At 47.0% G+C, this 20173-nt stretch overlaps 1 protein-coding gene across 1 annotated transcript in view; it reads right to left on the bottom strand.

The window, feature by feature from the left end:
* Nucleotides 1–17455, bottom strand: part of LOC120947180 (beta-microseminoprotein-like) — a 38628-nt gene extending 21173 nt beyond the window's left edge. The window contains exons 1-2 of the mRNA XM_040362281.1: nucleotides 17350–17455; nucleotides 4312–4414 (exon numbers count right to left, since the gene is read on the bottom strand). Coding sequence (XP_040218215.1) covers nucleotides 4312–4414; nucleotides 17350–17352 — 106 coding nt within the window. The 5' untranslated portion in view covers nucleotides 17353–17455. The remainder of the gene's footprint in view (nucleotides 1–4311; nucleotides 4415–17349) is intronic.
* Nucleotides 17456–20173: the final 2718 nt, after the last annotated feature.

Genomic DNA, 20173 nt, shown 5'->3' with positions numbered 1-20173 from the left:
AATTGTGGGGTCAATGTTTCAAGAGTGGTCAGTCAGTCCATGGTATCTTCTTGGCCTTGGGGTGAAGATGCGAATCGACCTCTTTTATGGGAATGAGAATTGCCATTTCTGTGCTCAGATTGGGAAGAGTTTCTGAGGGAGGAAGCTGATGCTGTTCTTCTGCGTGAGGTAGTGTTTGCAGGGGTCTCTTCAGTCAGCTTGAGGTCTAGAAGTGCTTGCTGTAGTTCTTCAGGTGTTCTGCATGAGAATCTAGGGCCTAATCCACAGCCAGCGGCGCAAATTAAGTTACTCAAAACTTATGTCATTTAAGTTACGGCGCCCTAATTTGGTGTCGTAAGTGCCTTATCCACAGCGCATTTGCGCACAAAATTGCGCAAGCGTAACTTAAATCCCGAGGCGTAAGGCGGGGTTATTGCAAGTGGGAAGGAAGTGGGCGTGCTTTATTGTAATGAGCCGTGACCCCATGCAAATGAAGGGCCGGTCGTACTGCGCATGCGCGCACGAATCTGCTGCTCACTGGGCATGTGCAGAACTTGGCTTGGCGCAATCAGTGAGATAGGTAAAAGGCCAAGCGTACTTAGTTTGAGGATCGCCCTGTGTATAAATACATATAGGTAGATGGCGCATAACCAGGAGAGCACAGTCAATAATTGAAAAGTACATATATCATAAGGTCCATGTCAATAACTAAAAATGAATGAATCAATAGTCCAATATAAGTCCAATAAACACTTTAGTGGCAGCAAAATCCTGAAGCAGAAGCAGACTCTGAAAGATATGTATAAACAAAAAGAGAAAATGCGCCAACCTAAGTGCAGTAAGTGGGTATTTAATTCAAGTAATTTTTACACAATAAGAATGGCTACTCACAAAACCAGTGATAACACAGGCATGTAATGGAAGAAAACGGCTGGTCCGGTGTCACAACGTGTCATCAACAGTAACAACAGGCTGGTCTCATATCCTGGTCCCCTGGGCGATGGAAATGAAGGTCCAAGGTGTTCAGGAGCCTTTGGTGATACAGCATCCACGGCTCCTGTACTCTCTGGGGTCCCCCAAAGGCTCCTGAACACCTTGGACCTTCATTTCCATCGCCCAGGGGACCAGGATATGAGACCAGCCTGTTGTTACTGTTGATGACACGTTGTGACACCGGACCAGCCGTTTTCTTGCATTACATGCCTGTGTTATCACTGGTTTTGTGAGTAGCCATTCTTATTGTGTAAAAATTACTTGAATTAAATACCCACTTACTGCACTTAGGTTGGCGCATTTTCTCTTTTTGTTTATACCTGTGTATAAATAGCACCAGACAAACACACTTCCCTTGCAAAAGTATTTCCCTGTGTTACCCTTCCTAGAGCAAGTTGCTTCTGCTCTGAACGTTTGTCGGTGTTTGTTGGTGATTTGTGTGTGATAGAGAAGTTTTGGAGGAGTATTAGATTGTAGTTGGTGTTTGTTTCTGCTTAGTGTATTTTCTGTTTGTTTTTTTCTGAGTGTATTTTTTGTTTGTTTTTTTCTGATTGTATTTTGTGTTTGTTTTTTGCTGATTGTATTTTGTGTTTGTTTTTTGCGTGTTTGTTTTTGAATTTGTAGTAGCTGTCTGCTTGTGTGTTTTGCTTTTTGTGTGTTTCTTCTGTGAGTTTTTTTGTTTGTTTGTTGTGTGTGTATTTTTGTTTGTTTGTCCTGTGAGTTTCTTCTTGTTGCTGAGTGGTGTCTGTGATGGCACCCAAGCGCAGGAAGCTCAATTTTAATCAGGTTGAGAAGCAAATTCTTGCTCGGGCCATCGTCCTATATGGGCGATATTTACATGGCCCTGATAGCCGGAACACCTCCCCGGCCCAAAGGAAGGCGATAATAAAAAAGATCACAGATCAGATCAATGCGGCGGGTGGGGGGGGAGACGAGGACCCCCGCTGGCATCCAAAAGAAGATCAACGATCTAAAGAGCGTGGTCCGGAGCAAGGTGGAAAAGATCAATGCCCATACCTCGGGCACTGGAGGAGGGGGACCCTGTCCCATCCGTCTGAGTGAGGAGGAATGGGCAGTGGCCCGGTGTTTCCACCCAGAGCAGGTGGTGGGCCTGCGTGGATATCAGTCAGATGTTGCTGTGAGGCCAGGTAAGTTTTTGGTTTTTCTATCTGGTGATTAGCATGTGTGGGTGGGGGAAGGGAAGATGTGCCAAGTGTGTGGATCCTCAAACCTGTGATTGCTTTGTGTCCTCCACAGATGACCAGGAGGTTGCTGGGCCATCAGGCCAGGCTGCTGCACCACCCCAAGGACAAGAGGCTGCTGATGAGTCCCAAGAAGGGCAGGATTCCCCAGGGGAGGGGAGTGGCCAAACCTCCCCTCATGAGGAGGTTGAGGGGGAGGAGGATGAGGGGGAGGAGGATGAGGGGGGGAGGAAGAAGATCTGCAGATTGGCAGAGAAGTCCTTTTGGCCTCGGATATGATGACCTTTGAGGCTACCCCAGAGGCTACCCCAGAGGCTGGCAGCAGTCAGGCCACCATCAGGGGTAGCCCCTCCCACTCCTCCCCCAACAGGCTGCAACCCACAAGGGTCACTCTCTCCCCTCCTCCCAGGCCACAAGCCTCAGGGGCAGGCAGGATGGCGACCCAGGAGACCAGGGGGGTGGCCGAGCATCTGCCGGGCAGTCTGCAGAGGGACAATGCCCAGCAGACCCGCCATCTGGGTCAGAGAAAAGAGACTCTGACCCAGATGGAGCACAGCCTGGTTGCAATGAAGGAGTCACTCAGTGATGGGGCCACAAACTCATTGGCGGTCATCACATGCTTGTGGGACCTGAAGACCGCCACAACAGGCGTGGCCCAGGAGGTGACTGCCCTGACCCAGGCTGTGCAGGACAATACCAGGGCTGGCCAGGCCAATACGACTGCCGTCACTCTCTGTCTCACAAGGATAGCCGTGGCCTTGGAGGGCAGGCCAGCAGGAGGACAGACCCCAGGGGAGGCTCCTCCTTCCCGTGCTCACCCACCCCCCCCATGAAGATACTCCCTCCCCTGCTCACACCCCCCCATGAAGATACTCCCTCCCCTGCTCACACCCCCCCATGAAGATCCTCAGGTTGGCCGTGGCCGTGCCCGTGTCCGTCCCCGTGGGCGGCCCAGACGTAGCAATCGCCGCCGCAATTAATTTGCAGGGGTACTTTTGTTTTTTGAACCTCTGAATCGCAGGTTAGACCGATTCTCAAAATCCTCTTTGCCGCCCCAAGGCCAGGTACTTCCTGTTTTGAAGTGTGATATTTTCTTCCATTAGGGAATCTATTTCAGTCAGGTATTCTTGGGTATAATTCTCAATTTCCTCCACTTTCAGTTCTAATGCGGTGTCCCAACTCTCTTATATCCTTTGTGAGGTTGCTTGTAATCTGCTCTAAGGTATGTTTTAAAGCTTTGTGAAGCATTTTCTCAAATTGTTTTAAAATGCTTGAGGGGACTAAAGGTTCCTGTATCAGTACTCAGTATCAGGCCCCGTACACACGTCTGAGGAACTCAACTCCAATACATGCATCCCTACACGGGTGGTAGCAGGGGGGGTTGACCAGCAGTCCCCAGGACAGTGGAAATGGAAGGGGTCGCACTTCCTACACAGTGGCCATCTTCAGGCTGTTCTAGCACAGCTTTCACCGGAGGGCAGCCGGAGTTAGAGTGCGGAGCTGAGGTGGACCGGGCTAGGAAAACTCCACGTGTAGGGAAAAGCGTCATTGGTTGCTAGGACACCGGTCCTAGCTCTTAGCTAGTCCATACACATTATCGGGATGCTGGCACACTCTTATAGCTGTATCCACAGTGTCACCCTGTGAGGATACACATTAAAATTAATCTTTCTCTATAAAACTAGAACTACAGCTGGACTAATAATCAATTAATGCTCCTAGGACCTAGTACTCACTTGTAAAACTTAGCTTTAATTCTAACTTTATTCAAAAAGAAAACAACTATACTGTATATGGTGAAAATTGGTGCTTTAAGCACACTAATTGTTTCTGGAGGTTTACATTGTTTTGCTTGGATGCATCGTGCCATAATATCATCACATATGCATACTGGATGTCTCATCTCCTCTTCCCCTTTGTGGGGAGACTTTTGAGAGCCCCTATCCATAGTGAAGGTCAACCAAAGTCTGTTGTTTCCCTGAAGGCTGGGGGGTTGCAAAGACTCCATTCAACTTTTTAAATTTACTGTAGATGCAGCTGAAGTCTGTGTTCTGCTATTAGTCACATATACTGCATTTTGTTATCAGGTAACATAGCTGTTTTAGCTTTACTATTGGGTGAAAAAACTTCAACTTACCCTTTACAGGCCCTTCACTCTCTTTAGCTTTCTGGTAAAAACAGCCTGCATCACACACAATCAAATAGGTACCAGCAATCAATACAATAGCCACAAGGTATTTCTGAAAGGAATGTAAGAATAATAGGTTTGGGTTAGTTGAATCGTTTCAAAGCCTTTTTTTTTTACAAAATATACATAAACAGGTGGCAGGTGAATATCCAGATAGAGGTGTGCTCTCTCTAACTCCTTTGGTTTGGAATGGATAGGCTGCATTCTCTGGGCAGTTTAATAAAAATCATCCTTCTACTTCTACTGCACAGTGCATATTGGGATATGTAGGCTAAGGAGTCTGTGACGAGATCCTTTCTCGCCCGGTTCTGCTCTCCCGACACTCCTCTGCTACCAGTGAGTCAGCTTGCAGATTGCAGCGTCTGATGGTCCAGTCATCCAAGGTTCCGGGGTCCGAACTACAGCTATGTGCCGTCCAGACCCATTAAGAACAAACACCAGGCAGGCTGTATGTAAGTTCAAACAGGACTCTTTATTTTCAAGTACACAGCACACTTTTATACAGAATTTGGTACATCCCACCCCCAACAACCGCTTTCCCATTGGTCAATTGTAAAGTATGCAGTCTTCACTCAGGTCCTCCTTGACCATGCAAATGAGGACTTGAAATAGTCAACAGGGATTGGTCCAATAGCTTGGATAGAAAGACTTGTGTATTGAGACAGAAGCCCCAGGGGGTAATCAGTGTACACAATAACCCGGTCTACTTAATTACTACCTCTGAGAGGTTACATTGCTTTAGACAATAGAATGCTAATTCAATGCTCCTGACAGGAGGCTTCTGACCTTTAGAACAATACAAAGTCCCTTAGCATAAACACATACATCTTCAGACGGGCTGTCTCCGACAGAAGACAGTGGGTTGTCCCGATACCACTTTTTTAGGACCGAGTACAAGTACCGATACTTTTTTTCAAGTAGTCGCCGATACCGAATACCGATACTTTTTTTTAATGTCATGTGACCGTTTTCAAACCACAATACAGACCAAAGATATTTTCTTTAGAATTATGAAGAACTGGTACATCATGGTGTGGGGCTGTTTTTTAGCATACGGTACTGGAAAACTACATATCATTGAAGGAGTGATCACTGTCAGTGCAGCTCATCGGTGCCAGTGCCCAAAAGTGCAGCTAGCCAGTGCCACCTATCAGTGCAGATCAGTGGCCATTAGTGCATCAGTGCAGGGAGGCAGCTTATTAGTGCATCTCATCAGTGCCACCCAATCAATGCCAGTGCCACCTATCAGTGCCATCCATTTATGAGTGCCATTCAATCAATGCCAGTGCCACCTATCAGTGCCATCCAATGGTGCCATCCAATATGCGTTCGATGTCACAAAAAAAAAAAAAAAAGTATTCTATTATGGTATCGGGAGTATTTGCGCGAGTACGAGTACTAGCGCAAATACTCGGTATCGGTCCCGATACCGATACTGGTATCGGTATCTGGACAACCCTAGAAGACACCCACACCTGATAATCACAAAGGCTTTAAACAGGCTTATCACATAATGGAAATGTCTCAATATAGCTCAGTAACCAGTCCATTACTCCAAGGTCCATGACATTACTTCCCCTGGGAAACAGTCCAACAGCCGCAGTGGGACCCAAACGGGTCAACTCGAGGATGTTGGAAAAGTAGCCTTAAGGTTCCAGGACTGTCTGCCGGGATAAACCATCCGCATTCCCATTTTGAGGCCCTGGCCGATATTGTATGGTGAAATTGTACGGTTGCAAAGCCAGGCTCCACCGTAGTAATCGCCCGTTCTCTCTCGCCACCCGGTTAAGCCATATTAAAGGATTGTGGTCCGTCATGACGGTAAAAGAGCGTCCATACACGTAGGGCTGCAATTTCTTTAACGCCCAGACTAAGGCCAAACACTACTCTTCCACAGCAGCATATCCAACTTCCCGGGGTAACAACTTGCGGCTGAGATACGCCACCGGGTGCTCTTTCCCGTCATCACCAACTTGGCTTAGTACAGCTCCCAGTCCGAACATGGAGGCATCTGTATGGACGACAAAGCGTTTGTTAGGATCAGGTGCCGCCAGTATGGGAGCTTGCGTTAGGGCGGTTTTTAACTGATGAAATGCTGTCTCGCACTCCGGGGACCACAGGACCTGTTTAGGGAGAGTCTTTTTGGTCAGGTCCGTTAGGGGTTTGGCTATGTCACTATAGTGGGGTACAAACTTCCTGTAGTACCCTGCTGTCCCTAAAAATGCAAGTACCTGGGTCTTGGTTCTGGGAACCGGCCAATTTAGGACGGCCTCTATTTTTGCAGGTTCTGGCCTCTGCTTCCCACATCCCACTCTATGTCCCAGATATTGCACTTCAGACATCCCGATGTTACATTTGTCTGACTTGAGGGTCAGGTTTGCGGCTCGGATCCTATCCAGCACTATTCCCAGGTGTCTAAGATGTTCCTCCCAGGTCTGGCTATAGATTGCGATGTCGTCAAGATAGGCACATGCAAAATCTTTCAGACCATCGAGGAGTTCATCTATCATCCGCTGGAAGGTAGCCGGAGCATTCTTCATCCCAAATGGCATCACCAGAAACTGGTAAAGGCCAAACGGGGTGATGAAGGCCGACTTCGGAATTGCTTCCGCGTCCAAGGGAATCTGCCAGTAGCCCTTACACAAGTCAATAGTCGTCAGATACTGTCCCTGAGCTATTTTGTCCAGCAATTCGTCCACTCGGGGCATAGGGTAGGCATCTGTCACAGTACAGTCATTCAGTGGCCTATAGTCCACACAAAATCGGGTCGTGCCATCCCGTTTTGGGACTAATACTACAGGGGACGCCCAGGGGCTTGCTGAGGGTTCGATCACCCCTAACTCAAGCATTTCCCTAATCTCCGCTCTCATCCCTTCTTGCACTGCTCCGGGAATCCTATAGGCTGGCTGTCTCAGGGGCTTCTGCCCAGGAGTCTCTACCTTGTGCACAGCTATGTGAGTGTACCCAGGGAGTGCTGAGAACATCTCCTGTCGGTCCTGGAGTAATTCTCTGGCCTGTTCTCGTTTTTGGGATCCTAATCCGTATCCTGTCGCTCTAATTCTTTCTCTTGTCGCTTTAGTTCTTTCTCTTGTCGCTCATCCTGCAGCTTGATGTCTCTAATGGCATTCTGTATGGCGGTCTCTGATGGGTTAGCACCATATAATGCCAACCGCTCTCGAACTCGTTGCTGAAACAAGTCTTCAACTGACCGGGGTCCTGCATCACCATCCCTCTGGTCCATCTCGGCTAGCTCACTGATCAGGGTGGCCTTGTTCTTTGTCCCACCGGTCCCTCCACGGATCTCAAGTAAGTCTTTCAGCGTAGCTCTCTTGCATGCTGCATAGCTGGTCATTTACTGTGGTGGTTTGGAGTGTCCCAGTAACTGGAGAGCAAATCCCACCGCTGCCAACCAATGTGACGAGATCCTTTCTTGCCCGGTTCTGCTCTCCCAACACTCCTCTGCTACCAGTGAGTCAGCTTGCAGATTGCAGCGTCTGATGGTCCAGTCATCCAAGGTTCCGGGGTCCGAACTACAGCTATGTGCCGTTCAGACCCATTAAGAACAAACACCAGGCAGGCTGTATGTAAGTTCAAACAGGACTCTTTATTTTCAAGTACACAGCACACTTTTATACAGAATTTGGTACATCCCACCCCCAACAACCACTTTCCCATTGGTCAATTGTAAAGTATGCAGTCTTCACTCAGGTCCTCCTTGACCATGCAAATGAGGACTTGAAATAGTCAACAGGGATTGGTCCAATAGCTTGGATAGAAAGACTTGTGTATTGAGACAGAAGCCCCAGGGGGTAATCAGTGTACACAATAACCCGGTCTACTTAATTACTACCTCTGAGAGGTTACATTGCTTTAGACAATAGAATGCTAATTCAATGCTCCTGACAGGAGGCTTCTGACCTTTAGAACAATACAAAGCCCCTTAGCATAAACACATACATCTTCAGACGGGCTGTCTCCGACAGAAGACACCCACACCTGATAATCACAAAGGCTTTAAACAGGCTTATCACATAATGGAAATGTCTCAATATAGCTCAGTAACCAGTCCATTACTCCAAGGTCCATGACAGAGTCTATTCATCCCATTATGTGGCTGCCATCACAAACTGCAACTCCCAGGATTCTCAGCGTTCTGCATAGAAGTCTATGGTCATGTTTGGCTTTAGTGCTCCTCCTGCTGATCAGAGGAGAATCATCACCAGTATCTTAGTAGATAAAAAGGCAATGGTGGTTATTTATGAAAAGCAAATCCACTTTGCACTACAAGTGCTAACTACAAGTGCAAAGTGCACTTGGAAGTGCAGTCACTGTAAATCTGAGGGGTAGATCTGAAATAAGGGGAAGCTCTGCTGATTTTATTATCCAGTCATGTGCAAGCTGAAATGCTGTTTTTTTTATTTTCCTTGCATGTCCTCCTCAGATCTACAGCGACTGCACTTTCATGTGCACTTTAAGTGCAATTTCAAGTGCACTTTGAACTTGTATATTTGGAGAAAGATAATTGGACAATTTCCAGAATTGTAGTTTGCACTTAGTGCAAAGTTGATTTGCCTTTAGTAAAAATCCCCAAATGTCTACTTCCCCATATTGGTGTAGCCCAGCACCTGACTTCATACGCTTTTCCCTCCTTGCTAACCTCCATGGGCAGTAATATCTTCATTCAGTCCTACTCCAGGTTCAGACTTTTCAGCCATCTTGATTGTCCAGGTCAGGATAACATAACTCCTGCACATGTGTGCAGGAGGTACTTCAATACGGAAAAGAACTGCATCCAGAGCTCAGAGTACATAAAACTGCTTACAGTCAGGTAGAAGCATCCATGACATAAGAGACATACAGGGCCAGATCCACAAAGAAGTTACGTCGGCGTATCTATTGATACGCCGCGTAACTTCTAGGATGCGCCGGCGTATCTTTTTTCTGTATCCAGAAAGCAAGATACACCGGATTTTTGCTTAGATACGACTGACGTAAGTCTCTTACGCCGTTGTATCTTAGTTGCATATTTACGCTGGGCCTTCCGTAGATTTACTCATAGAATATGCAAATTAGGTAGATACGCCGATTCATGAACGTACGTGCGCCCGACGTATCTCTATGCGTCGTTTGCGTAAGGCGTCGGACCGGCATAAAGTTACCCCTGCTATAGTGAGGCGTACGCAATGTTAAGTATGGACGTCGGGACAGCGTAAAATTTTCCGTTGTTTACATCGTTTGCGAAAAACATTTGCGAATAGGGCTTTGCGTAAGTTACGTTCACGTTATCTAGGCATTGAGCGGGCGTAATTTAATTTGAAAATTCAACGTGATACTGAGCATGCGCGCGCATGCGCCTTTCGAAAAAAGCCTCATTTACGTGGGGTCATGCTTAGTTTACATAAAACACGCCCCCCTGTTCCTCATTTGATTTAGGCGCGCTTACGCCGGCACATTTACGCTACGCCGCCGTAACTTTAGACGCAAGTGCTTTGTGAATACAGCACTTGTCTCTCTAAGTTGCGGCGGCGTAGCGTAACTACGATACGATACGCCCGCTTATATTTATGCCTATCTACGTGAATCTGGGCCACAGTGTTTCACAGAGGTGGCTCTAGGCTTTGTGAGGCCTTAAGCAAATCTTAGACATGAGGCCCCACTCACTCCCAAAATGGGAAAATTAATTCAAGCGATAGACCCTGAGCAATTTTGCTCTGCACCCCAACAGCCCAAAAAAACAAACATGTACATAGACTTATCTAAAAAAAAACTTTAATAATGTATACATAAAAATCTGGTTTGCACTCACTGATTGCTCCAAGCTCACTGATTGGTTGTTAGAGGTTAGTGCACATCGTTACTGCCCACCCATTGGTTGCTAGAGGTTACTGTACATCATTACCGCGCATTAATTGGTTGATATAAGTTACTGCACATTATTACTGCTCACTGATTGGTTGCTATAGGTTACTGCTTATCTTTATACCTCACTAATTGGTTGCTATAGGTTACTGCTCATCATTATCACTCACTGATTGTTTGCTAGAGGTTACAGCACATCATTACCTCTCACTGGGTGACGGGGCAGAATTGTGGTGTGTGATGCAACTGTTGGGGTACAGTTGGTTGGATGATAGGATGAAGTTTGGGATGATGGTGGCAGCATTGGGGTGAGATCATATCTTCCTTATAATGATAGGAGGTACAGTGATAGGATGCCAGAGGTAGTGTACAGGGTGATGATAAGGACAGGGGGTAGGGTGGTAGGATGCCAGAGGTGGGGTAGAGAGGCATGATGGGGATGTTGATGACAATGGGTGGGGCGGTAGGAGGTTAGCAAAGGGGCATAATGATGACAGTGGGTGGGTAGGAAGCTGGCAGTGGGGTACAGGGGAGATGATGATGATGGGGATAGGATGCTAGAGGTGGGGTACAGGGGGATGATGGGGATGTTGATGACAGGGGTCAGCGTGGTAGGATGTCAGAGATGGGGTATGAGGATGATGATGATGATAGTGGGTGGGGTGGCAGGAACCTGGCAGTGGGGTACAGGTGGGATGATGATGATGGGCGTGGTATAAAGCTGGCAGTGTAGTGCAGGGGGGGTGGGGTGGTAGGAAACTGGCAATGGGGTACAGGTGGGATGATAATGACGGGGGTGGGGTGGTAGGAAGCTTGCAGTGGGGTGGGTGCAAGGGGATGAAGGATACAGGGGGTGGGGTGGTAGGAAACTAGCAATGGGGTACAGGGGGGTTAATGGGGGTGGGGTGGTAGAAAGCTGGCAGTGGGGTACAGGGGGTGAAGATTACAGGGGATGGGGTGGTAGGTAACTGGCAATGGGATATAAGGGGGATGAAGATGACGGGGGTGGGTGGTAGGAAGCTGACAGTGGGGTTCAGGGGGGATGAAGATTATGGGGGGTGGGGTGGAAGGACACCAGGCACAGGGGGATTATAATGAGGATGGAGATGATGATGAAGACAGGATGTAGGTTGGTAGGAAGCTGACAGTGGGGTAAAGGGGGGATGAAGATAAGGATGATAACTGGGTTAGGGTGGTGGATGCTAGAGATGGGGTACATGGGGATGATGGGGATTTTGATGACAGGAGGCAGGGCAGTAGGATGTCAGAGGTAGGGTACAGGGGGAGGATGATGGGGTGGGGTGATAGGAAGCTGGTAGTGGAGTACTAGGAGGGATTAAGATGATGATAACAGGGAATGGGGTGGTAGGATGCCAGAGGTGGGATACAGAGGGTTGATGGGGATGCTGATCACAATGGATGAGGTGGTAGGATGTCAGCAGTAGGGTACAGGGGGATGAAGATGACAGAGGGGTGGTGTGGTAGGAAGCTGGCAGAGGGGTACAGGGAGGTGAAGATGACTGGGGCAGGGGGAGAGGTGAAGATGATGGGGCGGGGTGGTAGGAAGCTGGCAGATGGGTACAGGGGGGGTGAAGATGATGGGGGTGGGGTAGTAGAAAGCTGGCAGTGAGGCACAGGGGGGGGGGAAGATGACAGGAAGAATTGTAGGAAGCAGTAGGGAACGGGGGGGATGAAGATGATGGAGGGTTCGGCAGTAGGAAGCTGGCAGTGGGGTGCAGGAGGGTGAAGATGACAGGGGTAGGGTGGTAGGATGCTGGCAGGGGGGATGAAGATGATGGGGTGGGGTTGTAGGAAGCTGGCAGTGGGGTACAGGGGGATGAAGATGACAGAAGATGACAGGGGGTGGGGTGGTAGGAAGCTGGCAATGAGGTACAGGGGGGATGAAGATGACGGGAAGGGTTGTAGGAATCTGGCAGTGGGGAACAGGGGGGATGAAGATGATGGAGGGTGGGGTAGTAGGAAGCTGGCAGTGGGGTGCAGGGGGGGTGAAGATGACAAGGGTAGGGTGGTAGGAAGCTGGCAGGGGTGATGAAGATGACGGGAGTGGGGTTGTAGGAAGCTGGCAGTGGGGTACAGGGGGGATGTAGATGACATGGGGGATGAAGATGACAGGGGGTGGGGTGGTAGGAAGCTGGCAGTGGAGTACAGGGGGGACGAAGATGATGACAGGGGTGGGGGGTAGGAAGCTGGCAGTGGGGTACAGGGGGTTGAAAATGATGATGGGGTGGGGGGGGGTTAGGAAGCTGGCAGTGGGGTACAGGGGGGATGAAGATGATGACAGGTGTGGGGGGGTAGGAAGCTGACAGTGGGGTACAGAGGGATAAAGATGATGACGGGTGGGGGGGTAGGAAACTGGCAGTTGGGTACGGGGGGATGAAGATGATGGCGGGTGGGGTAGTAGGAAGCTGGCAGTGGGGTGCAGGGGGGGTGAAGATGACAAGGGTAGGGTGGTAGGAAGCTGGCAGGGGTGATGAAGATGACGGGAGTGGGGTTGTAGGAAGCTGGCAGTGGGGTACAGGGGGGATGTAGATGACAGGGGGGATGAAGATGACAGGGGGTGGGGTGGTAGGAAGCTGGCAGTGGAGTACAGGGGGGATGAAGATGATGACAGGGGTGGGGGGTAGGAAGCTGGCAGTGGGGTACAGGGGGTTGAAAATGATGATGGGGTGGGGGGGGGTTAGGAAGCTGGCAGTGGGGTACAGGGGGGATGAAGATGATGACAGGTGTGGGGGGGTAGGAAGCTGACAGTGGGGTACAGAGGGATAAAGATGATGACGGGTGAGGGGGTAGGAAACTGGCAGTTGGGTACAGGGGGATGAAGATGATGGGTGTGGGGTGGTAGGAAGCTGCCAGTGGGGTACAGGGGGATGAAGATGATAGGGGTGGGGTGGTAGGAACCTGGCAGTGGGGTACAGGGGGGTGAAGATGATGGGGGTGGGGTGGTAGGAAGCTGCCAGTGGGGTACAGGGTGATGAAGATGACAGGCGGGTGATGTAGTAAGATGCCAGGCACAGGGGGATTATGAAGAGGATAGAAATGATGACAGGGAGTAAGTTGGTAGGTAATATGATGACAGGATATAAGGTGGTGGGATGCCAGGAACAAGGGGAGGATGTGGAGTATTATGACTATGGCAGTGGCAGGGGGTCAGTAGGTGGCATCCATGACATCACTAATTGCTTTGAGGTCACGGGAAGCTGGCAGCCTTAATTGTCGGGGGTCTGGAGGTGACATCACGGCCGGGATGCTGTACGTGTCATGCACTCCATGCAGTACCTTAAGGCTGTGGCAGACTGGCTCCTCGATGACACGCCAGCACTGGGAAGTGCTCCATTTAAGGCTGTCCATCCCGGAGAGTAGAGCAGGGAGCTGCTCAGCCGTTGCAAGCAGGAGATTTGCAGAGCTCGGCAGAAGGGGAGGAGCCGGCACCGGGGGAGGGGAATACATACAACCACCCACTGACCCGGGGACCTCAAGCAGTTCTCAAATGGTCAGTCCGCCCTCCCGTCCACGGCTGGAAAAAGTAGTTGCGGGCACTGCAGGCTTTTGTCCCGCGATAAAGACGGTTCGGGGACACCAAGGGGGGGGGACATTCCGTCCTATTTCCACACACGACTAAGGCAAATTAGGCGGCGGACGCGGGGCCCCTGGGAGAGCAGGGCCTTAGGCGACCGCCTATTAAGCCTAATTAGAGAGCCGCCTCTGGTGTTTCATCTGTGATAAAAAGTCTGCCTATCAGCACTTTTATAAAAAAAATGTTTTACTTCTCTTCTAATTAATGCATATGCTTAGGGCCATCTTAATGCAAGGGCACTCCTGGGCACTGATCAGGGGCCCCAGGTACATGGGGGCCCCACAATAATCTTGCATTACATCATACTTTCCTGGGAAAGTCATGCTTTTTTCTAAACTGCCCCGATGTGGTCATGTCCCGTAACCTATACCGTGCTCTCCTGATCCCAGTATTGTACCCTCCTGACCTCCCCTGTACTGTGCCCTTCTGCATTCCCCCCTGTACTGTGCCCTTTGTGTTGGCTAGTCTTGGTTTTATTAAAAGTACTAATGAATATATGTTTAATTCTATCAACTATTTATACTTTATTACTTGAAAGTAGGTGTGTAAATTGGGGCAAGCTGGTAGGGGCCCCAGAGCATTATGCCCCGTACACACCATCACTTTATGTGATGAAAAAAAACGACGTTTTTAAAAACGTCACTTTAATTGACCGTGTGTGGGAGAAAACGTTGTTTTATGTCTTGTAAAAAACGACCAAAAAAAATTGAAGCATGCTTCAATTTTATGTGTCGTTTTTCAAAATGTCGTTTTTTACTTCACAGAAATTGACCGTGTGTAGCAAAAAACTTTGTTTAAAAAGACGTTTTTACACCCGCGCATGCCCAGAAGCTAGTTATGAAGCGAGCTTCAATGGAAAAAGTGGTGAGAACGTAACCTCGCTTTGCTAGAACATTGTGAGAAAAACGATGGTGTGTAGGCAACTTCGTCTTTGAAAATTGAAGTTTCAAAAACGTCGTTTTTTACTTCACAGAAAATGTCGTTTTTTTTCATCACATAAAGTGATGGGGTGTATGCGGCATTACTTTGCCCATGGGCCCATGATGCTATTAAGATGGCCCTGCATATGCTAAATGCAGAATTGCTAGACTCAAATAAATGTACAGGCTGAATTCTCAATGATGTCACTATCCTCTAAGGAATGGATAAGCTGCATTTTCATAGATTGTACCAGTCTCTACAGATTAGATAGGCTGCATTCTAAGTGATATCACTGATCTCCACAGAACGGACAGCCTGCATTCCCTGTGATGTCACTGATCTTTAGTGAATGGATAGGCTGCATTCTCAGTGATGCCACTGGTCTCTGATGAATGGATAGGCTGCATTCCCAGTGATGTCACTGATCTTTAGTGAATGGATAGGCTGCATGCTCAGTGATGCCACTGGTCTCTGATGAATGGATAGGCTGCATTCCCAGTGATGTCACTGATCTTTAGTGAATGGATAGGCTGCATTCTCAGTGATGCCACTGGTCTGTGATGAATGGATAGGCTGCATTCCCAGTGATGTCACTGATCTTTAGTGAATGGATAGGCTGCATGCTCAGTGATGCCACTGGTCTCTGGTGAATGGAAAAGGCTGCATTCTAGCGATGTCATAAGACTCTAGTGAATACATATGCTGCATCCTCAGTGGTGTCACTGGTTTGTAATGGGTAGGATGCAATCTTATTGGTGTCACCAGATGCTAGTGAATAGATAAGCTACATTCTCAGTGATGCCACTGATTTCTAGTAAATGGACAAGCTGCTTTCTGAGTACCTACATAATGCAGTGTTTACATCAGGGCTATACCTGTGCATCTTATTTTTGGAACAGTTTTATATAGTGTTTAATATTTGCACAGTTGCCTCATCATTTTGTGAATGTAAGGCTTCATGTACATGGGAAGTTTTTACAACCTCTCCTGGACGATTTAACTTGACAGATAGTAACCCACGTTTCAAACGTCGGTTTTGCCGCGTTTACATGCCGTGTTTGCATTTAGAAGCATTTAGAATAATTTTTTTTAAATGGCAAAAACGAAAAACGCCTATAAACGAAACACTGCTAAATGCAGGTTACTGCGTTTAGCTGCGTTTAGAAGCGATTGGCATCTGAAACGTCGGAAACTTCGGCATCTAAACTCATTTTTGTTGCCTCCAAAAAAAGGCCTATAAATGCAGCTGCCAAAAAACTACAGTAAACGAACTTGTGTACATGTACACATAAGATAACATGAGTTCAGGGGCAGTTGAAAAAAGTGTCCAATTATTTCTGAGTGGGATTTGCAATGTTTTATCCCCCCCCCACTCCTATTACTAGTATAGTGAATCTGGTTGAGTTACATAAGTGATTATGTCATTAGCAATTTTATGATAGAATCTAATACCAATGTGCTATCATTGAATAGATAACACTGAACTTATTTAACTTAAAAATTGTACCTTTCTAAGGAATTGTTAAATGAACAAAGAAATTAATAACTTTAGTTCAGTATGACAAAACCACCAATATAAAACATATTGATCTCTGACTACATTCCCATAGTCTAGAGTAGTGACCAATATTATACAGTGTGTAAAGGAGCAGGATACACCAATCGGCGATGATAGGTTCTTATAATAATTAAGTAGATGCTTGAATAAATTGAACTTGATTTTAATTTATATATCATTATTCATTAGAATTCAGTTTGCAAAGTGAATATTGGGGTTGAGTTACTGAAGGAGTGGAGCAGGTTCACTTTGCTGAGTGAACAGCCTTTACTCCATTATTAGGGTAACCCCATTCACTTTGGTAAGTGACCAGTCACTATTCCTTTAGTAAATCAGCTCCATTGAATTTGTCAGTAGTTTCCTGTTCCACTGTCATAAGCCACTGATATCAATTTAATGAAACATCCAAATAAATCATTATGTAAACCTTCATTTATAGACCTGTCAGCTTAAAAATAAAATCAATAAGTTTGTTAAAATTATGATACTATGTCTTTTAATCATGCATCCTCAAAATTATTGTATTTGTTTGTTGGGAAGCTTAATCTGGGAAATATTTTCAGTGTATATTTCGGTTGTACAGATATATCTTTCTTAAACAACACCTAAACTTTTTATACCTGACTTTGTGTTCATACTTTATCTGTATGTTCAATGTTAACATAAACTGATGCTTAACAAAGTTGGATAATAATATATATTTGTAATTATAAAGGTTTTCTCTCTATACAAACAGAAATCAGTAAAACAAAAAGTATGGAAAAAAAGAAAGCAATACTGCATAGACACTGTATAAATATATATCTGCTGTATAGTAACTTGCATTATATTTTATGTTGTTTGCTCTGTAACAAATACAATTTCTTTATATTGTTTTGGGGAAATATATGCAAATATTCCTTTGCTGTATTATGTGATTATGTATCGGAAATCGTTAACATATGGAAGTGCTGAATGTTGTTCTTAAATGTATTATCATTAAATGTTTTATTAATTAAATATTTTATACTGCCATAAAATGTCATTCTTTTTTAAAAGAGAGAGCAGTACTTACCATCTTTAGAGGTTCTTCAGATACTGAGCAGAGTCAACTTTGGGTATGTTATTTAAACTCCTGTGAGGCTGTTTTTGGTCATTACACTGGAATGTCTAAGAAAAATAACTGCCGAACCAATAAGCTCTGTCCAGACTATGTTACCTTTCCACTTCCCAAAGTCTGAAACATTCCTGACCAGTCACAATATTTTCATTTATATTATCAGCTCAGGTCTTAATGCAGAAACACATGTTTCTAAATAATACAGTAATAAAAGCACAATAAATGAGGCCTTGCATAGATGGGTTTCGGAGTCGGGTGCAGCAGACACCCCTGAAGGTCACTGAGCAACCTGTTCTAGGTTGATAAAGTACAACTGAAGCACTGTTCTTTTTAAATAAGTTATAGAGTGGGAACAAGTTAAAACCTTTGTCAGGTTTTAGACGCTGGAGAAGATGCCAGCTGAAGATGCTGGATCAAGAGAACCTTTTGGCAGCTTGGTTACGACATAAAGTCAGTAGTGTAGAGTAAGGTGACTTTGGTTTGGTGGCTTTCAACACATACAAGGACCTTCAAAGATACCTTAAAGGGAATTTGGGAGTGTAGAAAAAGCAGGAGTGCCACAGCAATGGTTCATCACTAGGATAATTTATTTAATTCTAATGCATCCAAAGTGGCAGGCCAACACATTTCAGGCGTCAACCTTGAAGGACATTGCTATCCTCCGTGGGCAGATGTGATATTTTTAACCTTTCATATTTATAAGTTTGTTTGTAAGGGGTTCTATGATTGGGCAGGTTTTGGCACAAAACTGTGCAAGTCCTCGCTCTGCTTCTTCTTGGAGAAGACAACTACCGACCTGTTGTTGGATTAACCTTCCACCATATTGTGTCATACTCCTGGCCATAGGCCCAGCGACGACATCCCTGGCCGGAGGCCTTAGTATTTGAGTATAAAGGAATTTTTACACATAAAATGCATTTTTCACATTGATTTAGATGACATCTGACAGCAAATTTTAAATGTTATCAGAATTATTTGTCATGGAAATAGACATTCTGTAGCTGTCATTTCTGGGCAGAACACAAGCACATATCTTCCCTCTACATGTCCATTCCTCTCCATGGGAGCACCACAGAGTTGAAACTACTTCCCCTTGTATACCAAGTTCAAGCCACCATCACCTCATTCAGGACCCACAGCTGAGGGTCAGAGAGGAACAAGGTGTTCTATTTAGTATACCAGTCTGTCTTTCTTAATCTCCTTTCTATCGCTATACCCAGCCGAGCAAGCTCCCAGGGGGCATTTTCATTCTGAGGCTTCAACCACTACCCATATTGGCCTCCCAGGACTTAAAGGGACTGTAAACCTAAGTGTTTTTTCACCGTAATGCATCCTATGCTTTAAGGTGAAAAAACACCTTGCAGTGTCCGGCCCCCCAGCCCCCTGTTTTACTTACCTGAGCCCCAAATTTTAATGGGCGTGATCCTGCGTCGCTCTTTCCATGGGTTCTCGGATCTTCATTGGATAGATTGATAGCAGTGCAGCCATTGGCTCCCGCTGCTGTCATTCAAATCCAATGACGTGGGCGCCGGGGGGCGGGGCCGAGTCATACACTCAGCATCTATGGATGCGGGGAGTAGCCGAGAGAGCCACTGTGGGACCCAGAACAGGAGGATCAGAGCCACTACTCTGTGCAAAATGAACTGCACAGTGGAGGTAAGTATGACATGTTTGTTATTTTTTTAAAAACGGGAACCTTTACAATCACTTTAAGCACCCTGTTACAGGACTTGTAGAGGAAGGTTGGGCGAGACAGGGCGACTACAGCAATTTGTCCCATGTTCTGTACTACCTTGCCTGGGACTTCAGCCCTGCAAAGGGCCCTTTTGATTAGTTCTGCAGGAGCATAGGCGTGTGCACTGACACCTGTGCTAAATTTCTGCAATTCAGAAACTTTCTACTATGTGCTGTCACCGTGGCAACCACGGCGGGCGACCATGCCCACAGATTATAAATACAGTGATCTTCTTATGCTGGACATCTTGAACTTATGCTTCAACTCCTGCTTCAAACAGTAAAGTGTGCCAGAAAATATCTACTTTTGCCCGGGGTAATCGAGTGTCTGTAGGCGGGCCTACAGTGAGGCAGGGCCTACAAACTTTATTGTTGCTACTGCCAACCCTGGGAAAGTCAGCAGTCATCTGCACTCAGTTGCTTGGGCACAGTCGGTGCCGAGCGACATGCCCAGACAAGTCCTACTAATTACAGTCTGCCTGCAAACTTCAGGGGTTACAGCAGTACGTTGGGGAAATGCCTGCCTATTAGATTCACGGACGCTAGCCTGTCTGGAAGTGAGGGGGCAGTGCCACGACCCATCGTTCCCTGCTAGCAGACATCATGAGGCAGAGGAGCAAGATGGCGGAGGGTGGTCGTGTATTGCCAGTGCTGACCTTGATGCCTGATCTACAGGAGCAGATACTGGTGGACACCGGTGTCCGGTTGGAGCATCACAGGGAATTCGCCCTCATGATGATTGATGGGATGGAGCGAGTGTGTCTGCTGTGTCCAGATTGATGGATACCGACCGCGGTGGTCAGTGCCTGGATCCGGTGCGGTCATTGTGGCGAACTGCTCACCCAGCGTGCTTCCAGCCAGCAGGAGCCACAGTACTAGTAACTGTGAGTACTGTCCAGCAGGAGCCAGATAATGTCGCTGAAATGCCAGTCGCTTCTATGTCCCTTGCTATTCCCATCTGGAAGGAGCCAGTGCTGGAGGGGAATACGCCCTCAGGTGAGCCAGAAGGGGAATGTGAGGGCAGGGCCATAGATTGGGGGATCCC

The sequence above is a fragment of the Rana temporaria genome, chromosome 8 (assembly GCF_905171775.1).
Source record: "Rana temporaria chromosome 8, aRanTem1.1, whole genome shotgun sequence".
Lineage (NCBI taxonomy): Eukaryota > Metazoa > Chordata > Amphibia > Anura > Ranidae > Rana > Rana temporaria.
The sequence above is the reverse complement of the archived record's forward strand: the minus strand, read 5'-3'. Positions and strand labels throughout refer to the sequence as shown.